General features: G+C 40.6%; 1 protein-coding gene across 24 annotated transcripts in view; it reads left to right on the top strand.

The window, feature by feature from the left end:
- RIMS2 (regulating synaptic membrane exocytosis 2) overlaps window positions 1–25,803 on the top strand; it is a 349,650-nt gene that overhangs the window by 277,752 nt on the left and 46,095 nt on the right. For 12 of the 24 annotated variants that reach the window (XM_081918609.1, XM_081918611.1, XM_081918614.1 and 9 more), the window contains one exon: window positions 17,792–17,964. The exons of 9 other annotated variants lie outside the window; for them this stretch is intronic. In XM_081918609.1, the coding sequence (XP_081774735.1) occupies window positions 17,792–17,964 (173 nt within the window). Of the gene's footprint in view, window positions 1–17,791; window positions 17,965–20,006; window positions 20,253–25,803 lie in introns of all 24 variants that reach the window. 3 more of the 24 variants (XM_081918599.1, XM_081918610.1, XM_081918617.1) reach the window with 1 other exon arrangement.

The following is a 25,803-nucleotide window of genomic DNA, read 5'->3' as shown; positions in this document are numbered from 1 at the left end:
AGAAAGCCAACTCAGTCAAGACACACATATAGAAACGTAAACAAAAAAGAATAACCAGCTCTCTTTTTCAAACCCACACAAATACAACACAACACACAAAGGGAAAAGTGAGGAGGACTCACCACTGGCACCAGCTGAGGCTAATCCACTGCTGCCACTCTTACCACAAGGCAGTAGCCATTCATTGCTTGCTGAACAGAAATCTTCCCTTCTGCCACCTGCCTCTGCACTGCCACTCATCCTGCTTCTGCAGCCAAGAATGCTCTATCTTCTGCCATCAAGAGCTCCATTGGCATTCTACCATAAGGAAGCATGCTTAGGCTCAGACTCCCTGACTTGCCTCTATAAGGCTCCACTGCACTGTGCATTGAAAGCAGTATCATACAACTTTAAACAGTTGCAGAATCCTGGGAACTGTAGTTTCTTAAGAGTGCTAAGAGTTGTTAGTTTCTTACAGAACTACAATTCCCAGAGTGCTATTCAATCCCTATTCACAGGGAACTCTGGGAATTGTAGCTCTGTGAGGGAAACAGGGGTTTCCTAACAACTCTCAGCACCCTTAACAAACTACAGTTAATTTGTTGTAGTAGTTAGTTTAATTGTTGTTGTTGTAATTAGTTTAATCAACTCAACACTGCAGGTCCTATCTTGAACAAATGTCACAGGAGTCTGTCCTTCTCAGTAAATGCCCTTACATTGCTGCCTGCCACTATTTATTTATTTATCCTGACATTTATGTTCAGCTTGACAACTTGATAACAAGATCTTGAAGTGCATCAGAAAATATTTATAATATAATCAAATCAAACATGAATGCAACACAAGCTAATATATAAATGAGGAATAGGAATTGCATCCATAACAGTTGGAGCAGAGGTGGACAGAAAGGTGACAGATGTGCATTGTTGCCCATACCAGTGCTCTCTATCTGCCGTCAGCTCTTATGCCTGCTGGCTTACCCTTTAGAGGAGGCACAGCTCCATACATTTATCTCTGTTCACACCAAAGCTCTGTCTCCAGTTAAATTAATAGAACTGTACTTTCAGCTCCGTGTGTCCATTGGAGCCCTCACCTAGCCTGGATTGCTAGACTCGGGCGTACATCATCATAAGAGTATTATACCCATCTGAGGAGCAGAAAAGCTCTTTTGTAATTGAGTTGTATTTCAAAGCCAAGAAAAATTGTATGCCCATATATGTTTTGTCTGGCAACTGGAGATTACATATTTATTTACTTGTTAGATACATTTTTTGTCTTTGTTATCCAGTAACTAATTTATTCTGGTAATTTACTAAGGAAATTGTTCAGTGTATATTAAAATGAAGAGTAGGAAAGGAAAAGGCAGCAATATATATATATATTAGTACTGGTAGGCCTCCACTTACTGTTGAAAATGGAATTGGTATTCAAGCTGGTATCCTACAGTTGTAATGAGCAGACTGGTAGAGCAAACTCACTGATGAGGGAAAAACCTTAGCTTTTGCATACTATGTTTATCACACTGTTTACCTTAAGCAATCAAAGTTATTGAGTGCTAGCTTAATAAGACTCAGAAAAAAGGAGTCTGAACTTTGCAAGATTAACATTCACTGAAGACCTCCACCAAGTCAGATCCATGACTATCAAGAATCAAGACTATAACATCTTAATGGTCAACACTATTTAGGCTGGAATCTTTTACCCATTCACTGGGAGTAAGCTCTCATTGAACATAATGGGACTTATTTTTGAGTAGATATGTATAGGATTGCACTGTAAGCTTGTTATTTTACATCTCCATTTTGAGACTGGAGCAGGGAAATAAATATATACTTTTCAGAGGAGCAACATATGTAGCACAAACTACAACTATAACCAAAACTGCAGCAATATTATTTAGCATCAATAAAATTAATTTTATAGTAATGGATAAATAGTAAGAGGATGACAAGAAATGTATTTTCCTAAGAATAAAGTGGGTAGGAGAGGGTCAGTTGTCAAATTTATATATGCCATGAATGCTTCTCAAAAGCAGTTAGAAAACATCAACAATCTAATAGGAAAACTAAATGATTTTGTGAAGGGAAATTGATTATAGGAAGAGGCTAGAATGCATTTAGAGACCAAATGATAGATAAGAATAGGCAAGGCCTGGGAAATGCGGCTGAGGCAATTTGAAAGATGGATGAAGGCAAAATAGGTTGTGGACATACGTAATAAATTCCCATTTATTTTTCTCCTATTAACTGTGATCTAATCAATTTACTCTTAAACTGATTTACATTTATCTCATACCTTCTGCATTAATGAGAGATTGACTAAAATATTTTATCAAAATCTATATGAATATTGGAAATTCAACTTGATTAATGTATATTAGTTACAGCTTTTGTGGGCATGCCCCATGACTCTAACCTTTAGATATGCTGCAACCGTGTTGTTGGCACTATTAATGAAAATTTGAGAGGATAGAGAATTTGTCATAAGTATATTAGCAGCAGCTAACATAATTTTGGCAAGATACTGGAAGGTAAGTACAATACTCGTCAGAAGTAATGGATGAATAAATGAGTGAATGTACTAGAAATGAAACCATTATTAAGTATTATAGTAGAGATTAGTGTAGAAGTATACACAATTCTAATAGAAGTGGAGTCAATAAAGATATACAATTGCCAAGTTTTCTCTGAACTACATATTATGTGAAAAATATTATTTGTGCTTTTGTTACTTCATTTTATTTAACAGAATTTATATAACACACAAACTTAAGTCCTCCAAACAGTTTACAAAAGACAATGTTATCAACGTTTTGCTGTCAGTGACTATTGTGTCCTTTTCTTTATCTTTTTAAAAGTAACAAATTTGTGACAATTTTGTATTTGGAGAATAGACACATAAATGACAGGTTTCCCCCTGGGGACTGTGAAGCTATAGTTCTTGGCACTGGATTCAGGCTTGAATCCTATCGATAGTAGGCATGTGCTCCTTGTGTTTGCAGTAAAACTCTGTAATGTAGCAGAATGTAACTTTCCTGTATTTGCATGGAACTATTACAGAGAGATCGGGGTTTTCTTAACTGTTAGGATAGAGTATATATGAGGACAGATTTGAGTCACTCTAACTCTGTATATGTAGAGATGGTGCTTTATTACTATTTTGATCGTTTTGAGAGAGAAACAGAGGGAATTCGTCTCCAAGGTAACTATGGAACAAAATTCTCTGCACATCAAGAGGCTTTGTTGACCAACATTATGAAAAACAGCAAATACGATAAGTGAAAATTAGAAATCCTACATATTGGCATAAGCACTATTTAAATAGGGACGCGGGTGGCGCTGCGGGTTAAACCACAGAGCCTAGGACTTGTCGATCAGAAGGTCGGCAGTTTGAATCCCCGCAATGGGGTGAGCTCCCGTTGCTCAGTCCCTGCTCCTACCAATCTAGCAGTTCGAAAGCACGTCAAAGTGTAAGTAGATAAATAGGTACCGCTCCGGCAGGAAGGTAAATGGTGTTTCCGTGCGCTGCCCTGGTTTGCCAGAAGCAGCTTAGTCATGCTAGCCACATGACCCGGAAGATGTACGCTGGCTCCCTCGGCCAGTAAAGCGAGATGAGCGCCGCAACACCAGAGTCGGCCACGACTGGACCTAATGGTCAGGGGTCCCTTTACCTTTACCTTTACCATTTAAATATTAAATATGAAAACCATGCTTTTGTAAAAACAAAATCTACATGCCACGCTAAACCATAGCTCAGTATAATGTGCACCTTTGTTTGTTGAACTAAGCATAAAACTATAGTTTAGCTGCAGTTTGTTGATTTGAACAAAACAACAAACTGTAGTTAAAAGGCTTGAAGTTCATTTTCCAAGTAGGAACCATTTGCAGAACCAGCAAAAACACAGGACAGATATAACTTCCTAGCAACTGTACCCATCCATCTTATATTTTGCAGGTTATGTTACTGGTTGTGGAGAAGGGATGGGAATGATTTTAGCAAGTGCCACAGCCACGACTGGTTAAATCAACTGTAGTTGTTCCTTCACTCCAAATTTAAAGTTAGACTGCTATAAAGTGCTCAACTATAGAGGTTTTGCTTGATGGTTGTACCCAAACTTCAGTTGTTGCAAAAGGTGGCAGCTTTCTTTCCAGTGTTGATATTTATCCAAAGCATATTGTATCTAAGCTCCATTATCTTCAGTGGTTTCTGAATATCTTCCGGATTCAGTATATATGAAGTACTGGTACGGACTATAAAATCCTTACAGATCTCTTTGAGTTGGAACCCCTATATGCCAAAGAGGGTGCTTTTTTAATGGGAGGTGATTCCTTTATTAATCACAGAAAGGTAGCTATCCATAGGCATTTTCATATAAGCAGAAAATACTAGAAACAGAATGCAGTGAATTGTTCTTTGTGGTGTGCAGTAAAAAACCCTTGTTATCTTAGCTTTCTAAAGACACTGCCAAAGATCCTATGGTTCCAGTCCTTTGGAAAAATTAAAGCAAACTCCAACTTCCAAAAAAGTGCACTACAACTGCTTTTCTGATAGTGATATTTAAATGATAGTGATACCAGTGGCTTGATAGCTAACAAAGCAGTCCTAATGTGCTACCGTGGCCCTGTGGAATGGCAGAACTACTGCTGCATCTGTGGCCCAGCCACTCATGGCAGTTGAAGTGTGGGGCAGACAGATTGGGCTGGATCAGCACTCTGCCCTAGATCAGGTCCTTCATGGTCTGCTATAAGAGTGGCTTGTGAGCCAGCAGACCCCAGGCCAGCTCAGCCCTTCCCTTAGAATGGGCCATTTCAGGACCTTCTTCTGGACTCTGCCAATGGGAATTTCAGTGCTTGGTGGGCAAATAAGGGTGGTCTGCACCGGTGGAGTGATGCAAGTGTCCCTTCAGTGCTAGTGACCTGGTGAGCCAGCTGATGCAGGTGGAGGAATCCCTTTACTCAAATCTAAGCTCACCATAGTCTGACATAAGGAAGGTTTGGATTGTAGCCTTCAGTAGCTTGGAAGCTCAGGACTGAAAGCTTTTTATTGCATTATGTTCTATTTAGAGATATAATGGTTAGAATAATATAATCAAATAAATTACATTTATTCATTCATTCTTCATTTACTTCCCGTCCTATTACCCTAAGGCCTCAAGGCAACTAACAACACTTAGCTTGCATGCATTGGTCCGTGTCCCTTAGAGGGCTCACACTATATGTAGGTCATATCATCAACAAGGCAAGAAAAAGAGAAGGAAATAGCGAGGGGGGAGAATTTTTAAATCATTGAACTCACCACCACAAAAAACCTTTACATAAAGGAATAATTTTTAATTTCCCTGAATACAGGGGAGGAAGGCAGTAGAAGGACTAATTCTCAAGTAATTTAGGAACAGGTGTGTGGATGGTGTCTGTACTTGTGCCACTGTGCTAGCTTTCTCACATATGACTGTTGATTATATGTGGTCACTGTGGTGAGAGAAGGATCAGTCTAGTTGGCCTAGAGGGAAGCACATAGATGTTTGCCCCAGTCCCCAGGAGATATGCATGAAGAAGTAGACTTCTGCACGCATAGCATTTGCTGGATGAATAGTCACTTATGTAAATCAGATGTGCAAATCACATCTGTTGCCAGTTTATACTGTGTAGCTTTCGGAGTGATGTGTATCTCAATGCACATTCCTTGCCATGTTAGATCTGGGCTGGTATAGTCACTTTCTTACGCAGGACACTTGATATTTGTTTTTTGTGGTTTTTTTAAAAAGTGGTGTGTGTTTTGTTTTTTCATGTTTTTTTCCTGGTGTACTTACTTGGGATGCATTTGCCTTGAAATTTCGGGGGGGGGGGGCTCTGCTAAAATTGTAATTATGATTGTAAACAGACATTGTAAATTTTTTATAAATTGGAAAAGTCAATTTTCAATAATGGTAGCCCTTACCGTTAAGTCGAGTTAATATTTGTATTCTGCTTCACCAACAACAAATGTAGAGCTCAAAATGGCTTACCTTCCAGCCCCCCCCCCCTTGTTTTGTGAGTTTGGGCCTCTTCCTTGACTCCAGCTGGCTATAAACCACTTAATTACAATCAAGCTGTATATACATTCTGTTAAATAAATAAAAACACAGCAGGAATAGCTATAACTTTTTCCAGCCTAGGTGCCACATTCGTCTTCTGGGAGCCTCATGCCAGCAGTGGGTGCATATACCCCACATGCACACCGTGCACAGATATGAAATGAAATTAAACATGTGCAGAACACATACACAGGCCACACATATGTACACATTCACAGACTCACATCACTTCTCTGATTATCTGTGCAGAAGACAGGGTTTGTGGTCCCCTCCTTGCTCATCAGACAATTGATGTGATGATCATGATCATGTGATTGATCTGATTAAGGAGGGAGCTCCCCCCCCCCCACTTCAGGGTACCCAGCTCTGCATCCTGATGGGGTTGAAAACCACCCTCTTCTCACATCAGATGACTGATATGAAGGGGGAGAGGGCAATTCTATCCATGACTTCTTTCAAACCAGTTTTGATCTACCTAACAAAAAAGCAATTTCCACATGTTCAGAAGCATATTGCTCTTAGGTCCCCATTGCTGGGCTCCTGCAGCTATTGCTAGTCATGGTACAGGGAACTAAACCCTTTTCTTAGTGTGGATCATTTGGGCAACTGCCAGGTTCTCTGCTTGCAATAATGTCCTGCCGCTGGTGATGATCACCAAACAGCTCAGAAAATAATCTCACATCAGAAGGCAGAGTGGCTTCAGCCCCCCCCCCCCCAATCTTACCCCAAGATAGCTGTAAGCCCTTCAGATGCTGCAGCCACCATCAGGCTTCCCTTGGTGCTGCTGTATACAGTTGGGGTCTCTCTCTCCCCCACTTCATTACTTCTAATACCACTAACAATTTCAGTAGGTTGTCTGGGATCCAGACTCAGCCCATCGGTTGGCAGTTCAGCACTCACTCCTGAACTGTATGCCATTTCTGTAAGACCCTAGCCCACTCCCTTTATGATATTTGCCTCTCACTGACTTGCAGTTCTATCTAATCTTTGGTGCTAAATGCTGAATTAAGTCTCATATGCAAAGTGTGTGTAGGCAGCTTTCCACAGCCGTCTCAAGGGCTGTCTTGTGCTGTGATGCTCCTGAGCTATTTAATCAGTTTAGTGCAATCTTTCAAACAATATTTTCAACAAGAATTAACAGATTTCATGTAGCATTTCACCCTCCATAAAGTCTAGCTTACCTATTTCTCTTTCACTACCCTCATCAAGTCTATTAAGTTGTTCATAATTAAAATATCCCTCAGTGTCTTATACCAGAAAGAAATGAGCCCATCTTTTTGCTGTGAACAATTGTGGCACAAATTACCCAGAGGCCCTTGCATTATGGGGAATAAAAACTGGCCAGATGGTCCCTGAGTTGTTCCAGCTGTTCTTGAAATTTTCATAGGAATTGCTGATATGCCCAAGGGAAAATGTAATGAAAGGCAAGATTTAACTTTATATAAAGAACAGTAGATTACAAAAATGGAATCTTTCCTTAACATCAAAAAAATGTTTTGAAGGATCTATGTTATTCTTAAGGGTATTAATGCAATGATCTCCTTTACACATAACTTAGTGTCCTTCAAGATTTTTCACCATTGTTGTACTTAGCTATTGACACTGGATATAATTTTCTTTTTTAAAAAAAGACCACATATAGGGAGGAAACTCTTGAGTTTCAGAAACACCATGGTTTGTTGAGCCATCCTGCCTCAGACACTACTCAAGCTACAAAGGCCTAAAGCAAGATCAGCTAGAAAATGAACCAAGCTTTGGAGAAATAATTCATGGCATATTTGCTCATATGTGACAGAATGCACATGTTAAACAAACCATGGTTTTTAGAAAAGGATTTGCATTATGCAACCAGTGTAAGGTGGAAGTGGGTGTGGCTTTCTGGTCAACATGCTGAGCTGAGGCCACTCCCACCCTACTGATGGAGACTCAGAGGCTCTGGCCCTGGTTACATAATAAAGTCTTGGAGACACTTTGATTTCCAAAGTGGTTTGGAAAAGTATTAATGTCATCTATTTCTAAAACAATATATTTTTAAAAAAAATTTGTCAAGAGGCAGTAAGGTGAATTAAACGGTGATGACTTCTGCTACACCAGCTGTTCTTGATAATTGCCTACTCTGAGGAGGAAAAAATATTTTCCCCATTCTTTTCTTGCAAATGATGACCAAAGATACCAACTTTGAGCAGCCTCCAAGCATCCATGACGCAAATGAGAAAGTAGATATCTGAGCCTTCTATGTGCAGGTAGCAGCACTACAATGGTAGTGAGATTTTTTGCCCTTGCAGAAGAGAGTAAAGTAGTCAGGTCAAAACAAACAACCTGGAAAGCAGAGCATTTAGGACTAATTTGTGTGTTACATGGATCTCTGAAATGTTGGTGTGGGAGAAGAATTATATTTCATTTGAGACCAACCTGCTTAAGAAAGATCTTGACCTTTCTGATGGCTATGTAGCCTAAAATCAGATGGGGCCTATGCAGTTTGACAGCCGAGGGGGACCTATCCATGGCATTCATAATTGTTGTTGTTTTTTGTATGCTTCTGAACTGCTCTGGGACTAAGAATAGGGCAGTTTACCTGGTGTCAAAATCAAATCTCAATGAAAATGTCTCCAGACTATGCCAAAGAAATTGCTGACCAAAGGTGAAATTTTAACAGAACTGAGAGACTAGTCAATAAAACTAGTTTTTGCCCCATCAGGCGGAGGACAGATATCATGAGACAAATGTGCAGATATCATGGGACAAATATGTCCTTCAGGAACTCTGGCGAGGCTGTCTACTTCCTTGACTCTGTTGAAGGACCTAAACCTGATGAAGAATGAAAATAACATTACAAGTTTATTTATTACTGCACCTGTCTTTTAGCTCCTATACTGCATGGACAAGTTGCAAAACCTCTCTGGCATCTTCTTCACAGAAAAAATATATATGTCCTTTCATCCGAACCATCTCATTGGAAGTGAGACCCTCTGCTGTCAGAACAGGCAGGAAGGGAGAAACTTGGTGTGGTTCCCCCTGGAGTCTTGTTTGGCAGTCTCTCTGATATCTTTTGGGTACTATGTGAAGTACTAGGCTTGTTAGTGTGCTTCAGCTTCCATCTGAGGGTCTTTCTCCCTGTTGTTTCTATACTTTCCAGTACCTTAAAGTTCTGTTTTCCTATATATCTCTATCTATGTTTCTCTAGGTCCTTGAGCTTTGAAAGTAGTGAGGCTGCTGTAAATGGAATATTTTATAATGCACAGATATAAGGCAAATTTTGGAACCTGTGTGTGGTTGTACAGTCAACCTATGGTATTTGACTAAACTCAAACAATAAATTCTTTTCATTGTCCCTTTAGAACAGTAGCTGTTTGGTCCTGTTGTACTTTTTAAAAGAAAAAGAAAAAAGAAACCCTTAATTGATATTTATTGGAAAACAACCCAATCAAACCTGGTGTGCCTTACTTCTGAACAGACCTGCACAAGACTGGGAGTTCACTCTGGGGTAGCCATGTGACAAAGTGAAACAGGACATTTTTTTTATTCTCTGTTACTTACTCCAGAACATCACTGGTTGTGGTTCCACTCACCACCAGCATGCAGGGCTCTATAAGTTACCCCAAAGAAATGTGGATCTTGACAGGGGAAAAGTGGGCCAAACCCTGAATTTAGTGCTCTGTGTGAAAAAATAATAATTTAAACCAAGGGGGAAATTGTATGCTGCTTCTAGACATGGTGCCTCCCCAGCTCTGAAATGTATTCCCAGCTTTCTGTTTGTTCAATGTGTCCTGAATATTACTACTTCCCATTGCAGGGAAGTGAGTGCTAATAAAGAATAATGACAATACCATTGACCTAGCCACTTACCACGCCCATCCATGTTCACATAAAACTGTGCAAAATATATGAACAACTATAGCATACCATTAACAAATTCTAGACCTGTGTGTTGATGAAGGAATTGGGAAACCACCAAAAAATGCTGCTCACACAACTGAATGCCTAACTGATCTAGCCTTAGGAGATCAGCAGCAGTATATTATATGGAAGTTGTTTCAACTTGGTTGTGTACTTTTTGATACTTTTTATTGTTTACTTTTGTTCTGTTTGTAATTCATGTCTTAAGCTGCCTTAAGCATGGTTTTAACTGTGGAAAGACAGCATACAAATAAAATTATGTATGTATGTATTAGGGTGCTCTAGGAACTGTTGCAGCTATCAAAACAAAAAAATTCCTTCCAGTAGCACCTTAAAGACCAACTAAGTTAGTTCTTGGTATGAGCTTTCGTGTGCATGCACACTTCTTCAGATACACATGCACACGAAAGCTCATACCAAGAACTAACTTAGTTGGTCTTTAAGGTGCTACTGGAAGGAGTTTTTTTGTTTTGACTATGGCAGACCAACACGGCTACCTATCTGTAACTGTTGCAACTATGTTCATCAACTGCAAACATCAGGGTTTTTTTCAGAATTTGGAATTTCATATCCAGTGACAAATAATGAAAAATCAAGATTGAAATGCAGCGTTTAAACTTGTCACAAAGAGTAGACCCCTCAGAACTCTCCAGTTCATTCCTGAACCTGGTATAGCAATATTTTATTAGGAGCCGAACTTATGCCAGGATCTTCAAATGGAACATCTTGTAGAACTAAGAATAAAACTGGGCCATTGCCATTTGCTTGAATGGTAATTAGTAGAGAGGTTCGACAATTTTGGCATCTGTTGTATGTAGGTGGAGAGAGAAAGCCAAGTTCTGCTTTAAATGTGCAGTCATGAAACAGTATACCTTGAGCTCAAATGCCATCTAAAAATAAAGAACAAAACTACTTTTAATAGAAAGCAGGAAGTGCTTCTTCAAGTACAATTGTCATTAAATATGTAATAGTTGCTACCACAACTGCATATCTATATACAAAGTGCCTTGTAACTGGAATATGAAATAATGGCTGATGGTCAGATTTCATTACAGGTAGTAACTGCTGGCTTCAAAACATTACTAATATATATTTAGGAGGCGAAAGAATTTTTTAAATGTCAAATTCAGAACATATATCAGGAATGCTATCTGTGAGAAAATGTTATCACTGAGAGTATTGTACTTTTCACCAGGGTTTGGTCTAAAACAGGTCTTCCCAACCTGTTGACCTCCAGATGTTTTGGAGTACATGTCCCCAATGTTCACAGGAAGCATGGTCAGTAGCCATGAATGATGGGAGTTTTGGAAGGCGCATCTGGAGGGAAATTACAGGCCAATATAGATGAAAGACTGTCCCCTGAAAACTGGTAAAAAATACTGTCAAAGATATAACCAAGCATATAGAAGAACAAGCCTTGTTGAAACAGAGCCAGCATGACTTCCGCAGGGGCATGCCCTGTCTCATGAACTATTAGAGTTCTTTTAGAGTGTCAACAAGCATACAGCTAGAGGTGATCCAGTTGACAAAGTAGACTTGTACTTTCAAACAACTTTGGACAAAGTACCTCACCAAAGACTCTTCAGTAAGTTTTGCAGTCGAAGAAGGGAAGAGGTTCTATTGTGGCTCAGGAATGAGTTGCAGGAAGCAAATAATGGAGACAAGTGAAATTTCAAGTCCCCCCAAGGATCTGCATTGAGACCTGTGATTTTTTAACCAGATTGTTAATAAATGATCTGGAGTTGGGAGTGAGGTGGTCACGTTTGCTAATGATATTAAATTGCTCAGTTTGCTCAAACAAAAATAAATTGCCAAAAGCTCCAAAAGGAGCTCTCCAACCTGACTGAATGGGTGGTAAAATGGCAAATGCAATTCGGTGTATATAAATGTAAAGTGATGCATGTTGAGACCAAAAAAACCCCCTTAATTTTACATATATGCTTATAGGATCTGAACTGACAGTGATGGACCAGGAAGAAGACATTGGGATCATAGTAGATAGCTCAGTGACGATGTCAAACCAGCATTCAGCAGCTGTGAAAAATCCAGTTTCCATGCTAGGCTGTGACTGTAATTGGAATACTGTGTACAGTTCTGGTCACTACACCTCAAAAAGGCTGTTGTAGTGTTGGGAGAAGTTCAGGCAAAATGATCAAGGGGATGGCATGACTTCCCTATGAAGAAAGGTTGCAGCATTTGGGACTTCTTAGTTCAGAGAAAAGGAGAGTAAGAGGTAAAATGAGAGAAGTTTATGCCCGGCATGGAGAAAGTGGATAGAGAAAAGTTTCTCTCCCTCTGTGATAACACTAGAACTCATAGACATTCAATTGAGCTGAATGTTGGAAGATTCAGGACAGATAAAGGAAAGTAAGCTCTGCTTCCACACTTTGAGGCAGCAATGCTTCTGAATGCCAGTTGCTGCAAACCACAGGAGAGGAGAGTCCTCTTGTGCTTAAATCCTGCTTGTAGGGTTTCCCACAGGCAAGCGGTTGGCCACTGTGAGAACAGGATGTTGGACTTAAACGGGCCATTGGCCTGATCCAGCAGGCTCCTCTTATGTGTCCACCCTACGATTCTGTTGTTTCAGGCTGTAGATAAAAAGATGAAATGTCATCTTACTAGTGACAAATTATTAAGGATGTCACAAAAAATTTGGGGTTACATCAGCAGAACAAAGGAGCCTTCAAATATTTAACTCCTCCTAGTAACTTGTATGCAAAGATAATGATCCAAGTTAATTGTCACTTTCCTACTAACTCTATTAAAAGTCTACTATGAAACACAGTGCCCACCTTGCTAAATGAAGAAGAAAAGCCATACCACTTTAGCGTGGTTTTTAAAAAAATTAGTGCTCATTTATTGGCTTAACTTCACATTACTGATTTCTGAGAAGACCAGATAGATACATAAATACACACCTAGATGTATCATTTTTGCACCATATATTTGTTTTTACTTTTTGTATGATAGGTGCATTAAATGCTATCTCATTAATAATTCTTTATCTAGAATCTCCCCTTCAGTTCAGCAGATTCCTCAGACACACTGTACTTCCTTGCTTGTTGTATATTGGCAGTGCAGGTAGTTTTGACTATATCAGGGTTTGGTATAGAAAAAATATATATATTTCAGCTCATGAATTTTAATACTTCTATAATAATTTCACACATTGAGTCCCTTGACAGCTGCTTGCATACTTCTCATTCCCTCCTAGAACAGATGATATATTGCTGATCATCTGATTGGGGCTATCCTGATCTGGGCTGCAATGCCTTTGCTATGTTTATAGGCTGCTCTGTAAGAAAATATCAGGGCACCTGACACAGATGAATGAAAACAAATTAAAATTCAATGACAATAAGCACATACTAATAAAAATGTACCAAGCATAAAAGACCCAAGTAGCAAAGGCAAACAAAGCAAAACCCCACCTCCAAGCTAAACCAAGTTAAAAGACTTGTGGGGGGAGAGGAGAGGTCTTTACCTTGAACCACAATGGCAAGCAAGCCTCTCTAGGTAGGGTGTTCTCTAGGCAGGGTGCCACTACTGTAAAGGCCCTTCAGTGACCAGCTATCTGCATCTCACCCAGAAATGTACACACATTTGGTTCTTTAGCTAACCAGAATTACATATGACAACTCCTGACTTGGGGAATCGATACTATAGAATATTCTTAAAATGGGATATGATATCTTCATTGTATTAGACAAACATCAATTCTGTTTTCAGTTATAAAGTCCGACTTAGGCCTGGTTTGTTCATAGAACAAAATGATGTGATAATGAAATAATAAATAATTCAAGTGGTAGAGTGGATCCTATTAGTCGAGGTCATGTTTTTAATGTTCCCCTCCCAAACTGCCTTGTGTTTGAAAATACAACGTGGCATAGGAGGAAGGAACCTGGTCTAGAACCTTTCTCCCTGATGTACTAGATGGGTTTTTGTTTTGTTTTTATTTGCATGAAAATTATTTATTATTTCTACCTGTGGGCCCATCCAAATGGCTATGGGATGGGTTGCATAATATCACAATTAAAACAAGTATATGCTATATTAAAATCATAAAGTAAAACGACAAAGCTAATCGAATGGAGCACATCCACTCAAGCCTGAGCAAAGAGGTGTGCCTTAACCAATTGTCAAAAAAAGGATACAGTGATGGCACAAGATGCCCCTGGGAGGAAATCATTCCACATCTTGGGGCCAATGCAGATAAGTCCCTCTCACATGTTGCCTCCCCTCTAACCACAGGGGGCAGGAGCACTGCTAACAGAGCCTTGCTGATTTTAACACCTGGGCAGATTGATTTGGGAGGAGCCCAAGTTGTTCAGGGATATATAGATGTATGTATGTATATATGTACATATGTATGTGTATATATGTATATATATGCTTATGTGTTAACAACTTAAAATGGGCTTGGTAATGGGCCTGTGTGGAGGAGCAGCTATAGTGGCACAGCCCACCCGACTACCTCTGGATTCCATCACATTATTCTGTTGCATATGTAAACCATTTCCTAAGGTTTGGAGGAGCTTATATTTTTTCTTTTTCACAGCAAACCTGAGAATGTAGTCATCCAAGAGATTAGCATGCCCTAACACCGCAGTTAGAACTTAATGTAATGTCTCTTCATAAACAGTGCTATTCAGTGGAGTCATTTCAGACATTTAAGCTGTGAGTCATCATAAGCTCTGTTCATGCAACCAAATGATAAAGTGAAAGCATGCATGGGGGAGCAGGAGCAACTCTTCTTTGCAGAGCCTTTGTGCATACAACTTGCACATGCACAGCTCTTTCCGAATCATGCAGAGACAGCCTACTGTATACAAACTGCATCCCTGAAAATTTGATGCAGAAGTCTCAAAGAATGGGTAGAAGCCTGCTACTATGCTCCTCCTCTATTTTGCATACATATTTACCCTGTTTTGTTACGTGAATAGTGTCATAGTGTAAACTAAGTGACCAAGGGATGAATATGGCTGTGATAAACAGCCATCACACATAATGACTTCCTCAAAAGAATCCTATGAGCTCTGCTACAGAGTAGGGATTTAAACTTGAGCCTGCTATATCAAGTTGCAACATATCCCACCCCATGGCCAGCAATTGCAACCTTAAATATAGTTGCTTTATTTAGCTCTATTTTCTATTTTCTACCCATTGGGCTGTATTCAGCTACCACATCCCAACAGTGCAAGGAATTCCACTTGACAGCTGAACTTTCCCCCTTCTGCTCACCTCCGCACACACACGGCACCTTCTCTAATTCTGCTCCAAAGAGTTATTGTTGTTGTTTAGTCATTTAGTTGTGTCCGACTCTTTGTAACCCCATGGACCAGAGCACGCCAGGCACTCCTGTCTTCCACTGCCTCCCGCAGTTTGGTCAAACTCATGCTGGTAGCTTCGAGAACACTATCCAACCATCTCGTCCTCTGTCGTCCCCTTCTCTTTGTGCCCTCTATCTTTCCCAACATCAGGGTCTTTTCCAGGGAGTCTTCTCTTCTCATGAGGTGGCCAAAGTATTGGAGCCTCAGCTTCAGGATCTGTCCTTCCAGTGAGCACTCAGGGCTGATTTCCTTAAGAATGGATGCGTTTGATCTTCTTGCAGTCCATGGGACTCTCAGGAGTCTCCTCCAGCACCCTAATTCAAAAGCACCAATTCTTCGGCAATCAGCCTTCTTTATGGTCCAGCTCTCACTCCATACATCACTACTGGGAAAACCATGGCTTTAACTATACGGACCTTTGTTGGCAAGGTGATGTCTCTGCTTTTTAAGATGCTATCTAGGTTTGCCGTCACCTTTCTCCCAAGGAGCAGGCGTCTTTTAATTTCGTGACTGCTGTCACCAAAGAGTTATAGGAACCCCTAAAACCGGTTTAGGGAGTGTGGGAGGTCAAGGAGAGGGGGAGGGGGTGTTCCATTGCGCAAGGAGAATTCCTTGAGCCAATGTAGCAAGATACTTAATGTGACTTTGGATTCCACCCTTAATTTTTAGCACTTGGCATAAAGAATAGGTGGCTGAAGAAACCCAAGAAACAGAGGGTATAACAAGCTGCTTGTGTGCATTTGTGTTTGACAGACACAGTGTTTTATACCCTTAAATAAAAATGGCAGTCACAGATTGTATTCACATGTAATGCTTCATCCAGACAGTGGCTTACCATGAAGATGCAGGTTCCCAGGGAGGAAATGACAGCTGGTTTGTTCCTCCTCCCTGCTCCTTTTAGTTCAGTTATATGGTACAGCCAAGGTTTGGGTAGCATGTTATCTGAACCCTGGATTATAGATATGTTTTGTTCTCCTTCATCACAATCTGCAGCCAAGGTAGATTCTTCAGCCAAATTCTTTATGCGGCAAAAAATTAGGAAGATCTATTTGAGGAGCAAAGGAACTTGCGGTGACCCTTGAGATGTCGAGCTGTGTTTTTCTTTGCTGTTGGGCAGGGTTGTTTCATTGGCAGCTGACAGTTTGGGTGTAGCCCCAAAAGCAGTTTGAGCTGGCCCCTGGTGTCTCTACCAAAGTAAATCAAGCTTTGGTTAGGGTTGCTTCACCTGTAAGGAAAACGAAAGAAAGGTTTGCAACTGAAAGGAATGTCACAGAAATAGTGCTAACCCAGAAATAGTGCTTCAGGTTAAGAACTTTGCTTCAGGATGAGAACAGAAATCGTGCTCCAGTGGCACGGCAGCAGCGGGAGGCCCCATTAGCTAAAGTGGTGCTTCAGGTTAAGAACAGTTTCAGGTTAAGTACGGACCTCTGGAACAAATTAAGTACTTAACCTGAGGTACCACTGTACTTTTGGAATTTGTCATACTCTACCTATGCCTGGGCGCATGCAGAGGTGGATTTAGGGGAGCGCAAACGATTCGTCCGCACTGGGCACCGAGCCAAGAGGGCAGCACGGGGTACCGCAACAATGACTTAGAACAGAGCACAAGAGTGCCAAATTTTGGCATCGCACAGGGTGCCGCTGAAATTTGAAAGTCCAAAGTCCGCCGCTGACACGTGGTACTTGATTATTATACCTCACTGTAAAAAGAAGTTGGCAGTGTTTTTTATGGACCCTGTAAGGAGATCAATTTGTGGGCAAAATATATTCCCAGCTGCCTTTATGCTCTTTTGAGAATATGGCACTTCCTTAGAATATTGAAGTTGTGTGGCCTAAGACATTAAATTACTGAGTGCCGATTATGCATTTAGCATGGACATAGAAGCAGTGTATAAAACTTGAAGCTGTGCTACACAGATGCTGTGGTGCACAAAGTTCTAAAAATATAAAAAAATAAAAAGAATTGTCACAGCTACATTTATTTTTGTAAAATGGAAGTATTGATGAAACAGTATATAATAACCTAAAAACACCATAGGCCCTTTGTCATGTACTGACATTTTGTTTGCATTTAGGGGGTTAATATATAAATGCATTGGAACTGTTTTTTCATTGTAGTGCATATCCCACACATTTCAGGTTTTGCAGGGTTTCTGCACAAGGACTAAAACTGTTTATGGTAAAAAATAATAAGTAGTAGCTCTATGGATCATTTAGCTGTTACTATATCATTCAACTTGTTTTAGTTTGAATTGCATTTTTTATTTTATTGAAGCCATTCTGAGCGCTTGGAAAAGCACTCCTGGAACGTTTAGAGTAAACAAAATGCAATAAATTTCTGTGTGAGGTTCTGCAATTGCGGTAGTTGCTGAATAAATAGAATCCTCCCTATTCTGTAAGAGCTTTGTGAAACTGGCAGCAACAGTACTGGTACAGAGAAGTTGTAAACAGTTGTTTGACTGTGGCTACATAGACTAAATTTGTACATTCATCTGTATACTCATTTTTACAGTATCGACCAGGGCGGGACCCTCAACGAGGCTCTGACAATGTTTCTAACAAGTCTTCAGACAGCGATGTAAGCGACGTGTCGGCTGTATCGAGGACCAGTAGCGCTTCCCGCTTCAGCAGCACTAGCTATATGTCTGTACAGTCAGAAAGACCAAGAGGGAACAAGAAAATTAGGTAAGAAACTGTAAAGTTGACCACTTCCAACAGAGCTTTCCAAACTGTGTGTTGCGACACATTAGAGTGTTGACTGCAGTGTGTAGGTGTGTTGCACGAACACTCCCTTCGCTCTTCCTGGGGCTGGAAAGGGGTTAGTTTAGCCTCCAGTTTGCTAGTAAGACTGAATTGCTGTGTCGGGAAATGATGCATGTCTAAAAGTGTGTCGCGAACATGAGAAGTTTGGAAAGCTCTGACTTACAAGGTTGTATTTTTGAACTGCAGATCAACTTTCCACCGATTCCACTTGGTTCAAGTAACACAGTTCCCAAAAGATTTTTCAAAATCTTATGCTAGTTTTCTGCGACAGTGGAGTGTTTTCCTGGATTGAAAATGAACCCATTATTGACAATTCAAGCCAGTATTTAAAGTCAGCTATTGTACTTTACAGATATTAGGAATTCATTTATACATCTTAGTTGCTGCATTTGATAAGTTTATGTCATGGAGCTATAGAAACAACCTACTGTAGATCTCGTACATACATGACCTTACTATGGATGTGGTGAGGAAAACATGACATGTTTGCATGTTCATAGCATGCCTACAGCATCATGTGATATATAGCCTCCTCTGTCAAAAAAGGAAGATTACACAAACATGCGCAGCTGATTACAAGTGTTCACATTCCTCCAAACCAACTAAGGAGCTATAAACCATAGGTCTGTAGTTTAGACATTGGCCCATGGGTGGCCAACTCCACAATTAAAGAGACTATTGGGATTGCAAAAAAAGGCTTGTGTGCTTTAAAATGTATTTTTTAAAAAGTAACAGGGAAAAAGGAGTAAGTTGTGGTTGAGGGGTTTTAAATGATTTTTTTCAGGATTGCGCAGAACAGCCAAGACAGAGGCCATTTTTAATCCTCCTTTTCATGACTAGAGTAGCCTTAGCATTTCATAACCCTTCAAATCTCTTTGGATCTTTTGATTAATCACACCCATTTATATGATTCTCCCCTACCCTTAAATATGTATTATATATACCCCTGTATATATAACACATATTTAACCATTCTGCAAAGGATTGACTGATGATAACAACTGACTGTATGATCAATTCATACAGTTATCCAAATTGCCAAGTCAGTTTCCCATTAGCTAGTAATCAGAAATTTGAACTATATCTGCGCTGCTTCTCCTTTGCTGACCAGGGAGGAAATTAACTACTGTGCTGGCTTAGTGATATGTGCAAATGAGTTTTTGTGGTTTGTATCTCTTTTCAACAAGCCATGAGAGGAAGCCAATAACAAGGCTTGAAACTGTGACTTGTTATAACATGTAAAGTGGCCCATTGTTATAATAGCTAGACATAGGCAGTCCAAAGGATGAGTTGCTTGTGTGCTGCTGACAAACAAGCAGTCTCTCGTGAGAAGGAAAGATTAGCAGTAGCAGCCAGGAAAGCTGACTCAGCACTCCATCAGTAACCTTCAAGCAACCCCAGGGGCAGTGGACTAGAAACAAGTGACTGCCTCTTAGCAGAATCTAGCACAGAAGGGATGCTGGGTTGTGAAAAATTCATTTCTACTTCTCATACTTACACTAACTTTCAGAATGGATGCATGTATGCTTGCAAAATGCAAGCTGAATTTCCATGCGTATATGTGCACATATATTTGCAATACACACATACACGCACACACACACACACACACAGACATGCACACACACGGTTAACTGCTAGGAAACTACCCATATTAATTTTAAAAGAACTAATTTTGAGTATTATTTATTTTCGTTTAGCTTATTGCACAATATATCTGCCCTTTAGTTACTCCTAGAAAAAGTGACTATACCTTTATCATTACCTAGACTATGCCGAGTAATTAACCAGCATGCTTTTTTTTTGTCATCGTGGCATAATTCCATTTGTTGTATGATTTGTCAATTCATTTTCTTTTGCCCCTTTGTGAATGCATGTTTCGCTTCTGTCCACTTGTCCTAACAAGCTTCTGTCTTCTTTTTTGTTTATTTGCATGCTTCCTCAATTTTCGTTAACTTTGGAAGATCAAGTGAGGAAAGAAAAGAGGGAGGGGAGGGGGAGATATTCCCTGAGGAAGAGGAGGAGAATCAGGATCTTGAGAAAAAGGAGGATGAAAAAGGGGAAGGGGAAGAGGTGACAGAGAACTGTGATAAGGAGGAGAACAAAGAAGCAGAAGAGAATGAAGGGACCCAAGATGAGCAAACTGAGGAAGGGACAGAAACAAAAAATAAAGAGGATTTGCAAAGGCGATACTCACAAGATGATCTCAGGTAAAACAGATCCCCGTAACATTTCTTCCCTCATGACTTGACCCTATTCCTTGCTTGCCCTCCATCACTCGCAGTAGCTTGTTGTTTCTACTCCCTTTGTCCTGCAATTATTTTTAATTTCAGCCATAATGTTTTAATAGTTGAGTTTAGTGGACTTCTTTTGCAAACAAAATTATGAATTATAGCCACGTATAGCTTGCTGTATAGCCTACCAGTTCTGAACTAGTCATCCTTGGTTCAAATCAAGCATTCTTGGTTCAAATCAGCATCCTTGGTTCAAATCAGCCACTCATGGAAGTGATTTTCAGCCAACTCCAGAGCTTTCTTAAACTCTGCTGTCAACAGAATACAGTATATATTCACTCTAACAATGGGCGGTTTGATCTTCACGCACAGCAACACCATGAATGAGTGCAATGTGTTCCTCTTCCAGGCGCTTTTTAATGCCCTCCATAATGGCTGGTATTTCATTAGTAGGGACAATAATACTTGATTGTTTTAAGAATTCACTACTGAATGGTGCATGCGGAGTCTTGAACTAGTTTGAGTAACGTGCTATAGAAAATGCTGAGTACTATTATTAGTACTACAGTACTGAGGACAGGGATGTTACAGAAGTTTTTAATGTTCCAAACATTAACTACTTTAGAGTATTCTTTTCCGGTGACATCACTGCAAAAGAATATGTGCTTTGCCTAATATGTAAGAGAAGGGAACGATTGATCTTGCTCGTCTGTATAGTAATCGTATTTGCGATACAGAAGTGTGTAGATCTTAAAGTTCCTTTTCATTCCTGTAAGTTACTTCTATGTCAGACTGCTGTGTATAATACATCCCATTGATTTTTATAGAACTATCACCCAGTGAGAAGTGTATGTGAACTCTGAGTACACTGTAGAAGTATACTGAAATCATTCATTTTTAAATTATGTTGGTGGTTTCTTGGTGTGCAAGTGCTGCATTTTTACAATATAGTTTCTGATGGTGTGAGTTTAAAGTACAAACTGGAGGGGAGTTCTCTCCCCCTCCTCACCTATCCCCACTACGCGCCCTTGTTCCCAGAAGCGCCACGTAAAGCCTTCCCCACTTCCCAAACAAACTCCTTTCCTTCCCCTTGTAAAAGCAGATAGGCATGGCAGCAACGAAAAGGAGGGTTTCCCATTCTCTCCCTCTGATGCTCTAGTGCACTAATTAGCAGCACACAGTGGGAGCCCAATGGGGGATGTGGTTCCCCCATTATTGCGGATAGAACAACCTTCAGTAAAACTACATCACCCATGGGCCACTGGGTTCCATTGCTCTAGTGTGCTGCTAATGACTGCACAGGGCACTGGACAGGGAAGGCAGGAGGGGGGACTCTCTCCCTCCCAGCTGTCTGCATCACTTCAGTCATCTGCTTTTACAATGGAAGGGATGTGGGGAGTAAGGGTCAGGGCTCAAGGATTGGTGAAGTGGGCTTCTACGGATAGCCAGGGCTAGTATGGATGGGAAGTGCTTTCCTCACTAGCCAGCAAAAAGACTCTCTTGGAGAGTCCTCCTCAAGAGATTTGAAATTTGAGTGGAAGATCCTTAGCATGTGGCAGTATCCAACCCCCACCTTCTTGGTTTGAGGCATATCAGTGTGTCATTTTGCCTGAACTGTTAAACCACTCTTGCACTTGCTCTGCAAACAGGGAGTGAAAGCTAGGGTTTGATCCAGAGCTCAAATTATGAGGAAATGTACAAGGCCTTTCTGAAATTGAAAAGCCCCAAGCCCTGATTTCCCCCTGCCACTGAGACTAGTGAAGAGACTGCAGCCATGGGCAGGGAATCATCATAAGAACAAAGCAAGTTTTCTTTTTCTTTTTTCAAAAAAGTTAGATTTTATCTTAAGCTAAAATGAAAATCAGCCTTCGGGTTAGAGAAGCCTTTTCACCTATTTAGAGTGTTTGTGCTGTTTCTTCAATGAACACTTCAATGAGTCAAGTCGTGGCAGCAAAGTAATTCGTAGCATTTATGCTTTAGGAATTCTGCTTCCTACGCTGATTATTTTTTGTTTCTAAGTCATAATTATTCCATTAAATTGGACATCTTTACATCCCACTGTCATCTCTTTATTCTTATCTGTGTTCTTCTACTTTGCCGTCACAAGCATTTTATAACTGACATTTTCTTTGATTCAGAATATTTTTTTTACTCCCACGCCATGCTGAGCTAAGCAAGGTTTTAGTGTGTCTTCCAGACCTGGGCTCAGGTTAGTGAGGAGCCTGGATTCTGGCAATGACAAGCTTAGCCAAAACTTGGCTTAGCTTAGTACAAAGACATAGGGGTACAAAGACTGGGGAGGAGTAAAATGCCTACAGCCTCCTCTCAAATGTTTGTGTGGTCCTGGCAAGGTTATGGTTTGGCTTGCCATGACATGTGAACCATTGTCTGCCTGACAAGTACCTTTTGAAAATAATTTACATACATAAAATATTTCATAGGTCGAATTCTTCACAAAGTTTCTATTAAAAACTCCCTAAAGTTAGGGGATAACTATACAGTAAATAGGGGACGCGGATGGCTCTGTGGGTTAAACCACAGAGCCTAGGACTTGCTAATCAGAAGGTCGGCGGTTCGAATCTCCGTGACATGGTGAGCTTCCGTTGCTCGGTCCCTGCTCCTGCCAACCTAGCAGTTCGAAAGCACATCAAAGTGCAAGTAGATAAATAGGTACCGCTCTGGCGGGAAGGTAAACAGCGTTTCCGTGCGCTGCTCTGGTTCACCAGAAGTGGCTTAGTCATGCTGGCCACATGACCTGGAAGCTGTACGCCAGCTCCCTCAGCCAATAAAGCGAGATGAGCGCCGCAACCCTAGAGTCGGCCACGACTGGACCTAATGGTCACGGGTCCCTTTACCTTTACCTTTTACATTAAACACAAATAATAGAGATCTAATGCCATTTTTTAAAAGGGTAAAATTGAAAAGCAGAAGTGGCAGAAAGGAGAACCTGTGTGTTGTGCCACTACTGCCACTGCTCCTATCCCCCTGCTGCACCAAAGAAGAAGCTAGGTTGTTTAGTCACAGCTGCTGTCACTCATCTGAACATGACAGCAGACTGCGGACATAGCTAGAAGAGGAAGCTGTAGCACTGGATTCAGAAACTGCTGATAAACTGGAGCCTTAGGGACAGTGGATGCTGCGTGAGAGGGGAGAAAAGAAATAGGAGAGTTTCAAAAAAGTAGAGAGAAGGAGTTGTGAGCTTAGACACTGTAGGTTTGAGTCTAGAAAGAAGAGCACCAGTCCAACATAACAGATATGGAAGATCTGAGATAACTCAAGGATCTATAATACTGAATAAGGAATATGTGGCCTTCCAAAGGTTGTTGGACTTCATCAACCCCAGCCAGCATCACCAGTGATCAGGGATGATATGAGTTGTCATTCAGCAACATCTGGGAAACTGCAGCTTCCCCCCTACCCCTGCTCTATAACAGATACCTTCTAGCAAGAGTTGAGTCAGAAGGGATATTAAACTACCTCTTGTCCCAGCAGGGCTTATAAAATGCTTCAACCGTTTCCTATCCTGCTGCTTCTCTGCTCCAGATCATCCCTCCTGAGCTGCTTTTCCTCCCGCAGGTTTCAAAAAGTGGGAAGAAGTAGTTTGAGAGAGTGATTTGGAGTACAGAATTGGCAGGTAAGAAATGCACTGCCAAATTCTGGCCTCCCAAAGCTCTTTCTGTCTTGGTAGTGACAGACTCTGTACACATGTTTGCATATAGCTAGGCCCAGTTGTTTGTGGCTTATGTATAAAGTGAAGGGCAAAGCTACATGTTCCATGAGGGGGCTGGGGCTTTCCCCATCTCTCAGCACACTGAGAAAGAACATTGTACATCCTTTCCTCTGCAGGTGTAAAAACTGATTAGGGTGGTGGAGGACCTTTAGTTGAAAATAGATATGGTTAAGGAGGCATTCTCACCCTGTACTTGCTTAAAATTGCAATGGCTGAAGTGTATATATATTTTAAATCCGAAAACAAAGAATGATGGAAATTGCACACTCCTAAAAATCATTATTAGGGACGCGGGTGGCGCTGTGGGTTAAAGCCTCAGCGCCTAGGACTTGCCGGTCGAAAGGTCGGCAGTTCAAATCCCCGCGGAGGGGTGCGCTCCCGTCGCTCGGTCCCAGCGCCTGCCAACCTAACAGTTCGACAGCACCCTCAGGTGCAAGTAGATAAATAGGGACCGCTTACTAGCGGGAAGGTAAACGGCGTTCCGTGTCCTGCGCTGGCTCGCCAGATGCAGCTTGTCACGCTGGCCACGTGACCCGGAAGTGTCTGCGGACAGCGCTGGCTCCCGGCCTATAGAGTGAGATGAGCGCACAACCCTAGAGTCTGGCAAGACTGGCCCGTACGGGCAGGGGTACCTTTACCTTTAAAAATCAGTATAATGCATACCAGTTTTCTTCCATGATTCCCCCTCCCCCCAATTAAAATCCTACATGTTAACATTATGAAAAATAATACAAAATCATTCTAGGGCTATGTTAATTGGCAATTACTTTATTTGTATAGGAAAAATCAAGTATAGTTTAATTTGTAGTGTTGTATCTTAATTTAGCTCACCCAAGGTATTCCTGGGTATTTTAAAATCTAGCCATCCTGTAATGTTATTTCCATACTCATTATCACTCTGCTTCTCCATAACAGAATTTATATTAGATGTTCCTTAACTTCTGGTGTGGTTGCTAATTAGAGAAATCTTCTCCTCAGCAAGCTTTTAATTGATTGAATAAAACTGGTCAACCATGTTTCTTCTTACCCTACAGCTGTGTCATGATTTCTCTTTATCTTGGATATTTTTGACAATTCATTGCCTCCAATATGAAACACTGTGAAAATAGCTTTTTCTATATTATTTATCTCATTTTTATGACATGATTAAAAATTCTCCTTTTTGCAGTTTGCTTTCAGGGTCATGTTGGATTTAGAACACAGCTGAATGCCTTACTTCCATTTCTTGATTTTAATATTTATTACTAGCTTTAAGCAGGGTTGTATTCTTCTTTCTCCTGATTCAGAAAATCACTTAGGGGTGAACATAAATTCAATTGGAGTTGAACTCATGATTAAAGTTATCTAACTCAATTACATATCTCTCAGCACATAATTTTAGTCACTCTTCTAAAACATGGATGGCTTTTTGTTTCATTTTTTGTTTTGCAGAGTAATGCTGCCTGTAAAAGGCTAATTAATGGCAGCAACATTGTCATTGACACTCCATTAAAAATGTGGATGTTTATTTGACAAGCTGAGCCAGAAAGACTGCTCACTTTATGGCTTGAATGATTTACTGCCTGATAAGCTGTTCAGCCTCTCAGGTCATTTACTTGGTATTTTCAGATTTAACTGAGATGTTATTTTCAGTTTAATTTGAGACCTGGCCTTTATCTGGGAGGAAGCTCCCTGATTATCAGGCTGTAAGTGCAGTAGGGATATAGCTAAATAACCACTGTAGCACTTCTGAATACTAACTGATTAGGTTAGATGTCCCCTATGTTAGGTGTGATTTTAAGGTCTCAAAACTTTTGA

This window comes from Podarcis melisellensis (genome assembly GCF_964234715.1).
Source record: "Podarcis melisellensis genome assembly, chromosome: 7".
Lineage (NCBI taxonomy): Eukaryota > Metazoa > Chordata > Lepidosauria > Squamata > Lacertidae > Podarcis > Podarcis melisellensis.
The sequence above is the reverse complement of the archived record's forward strand: the minus strand, read 5'-3'. Positions and strand labels throughout refer to the sequence as shown.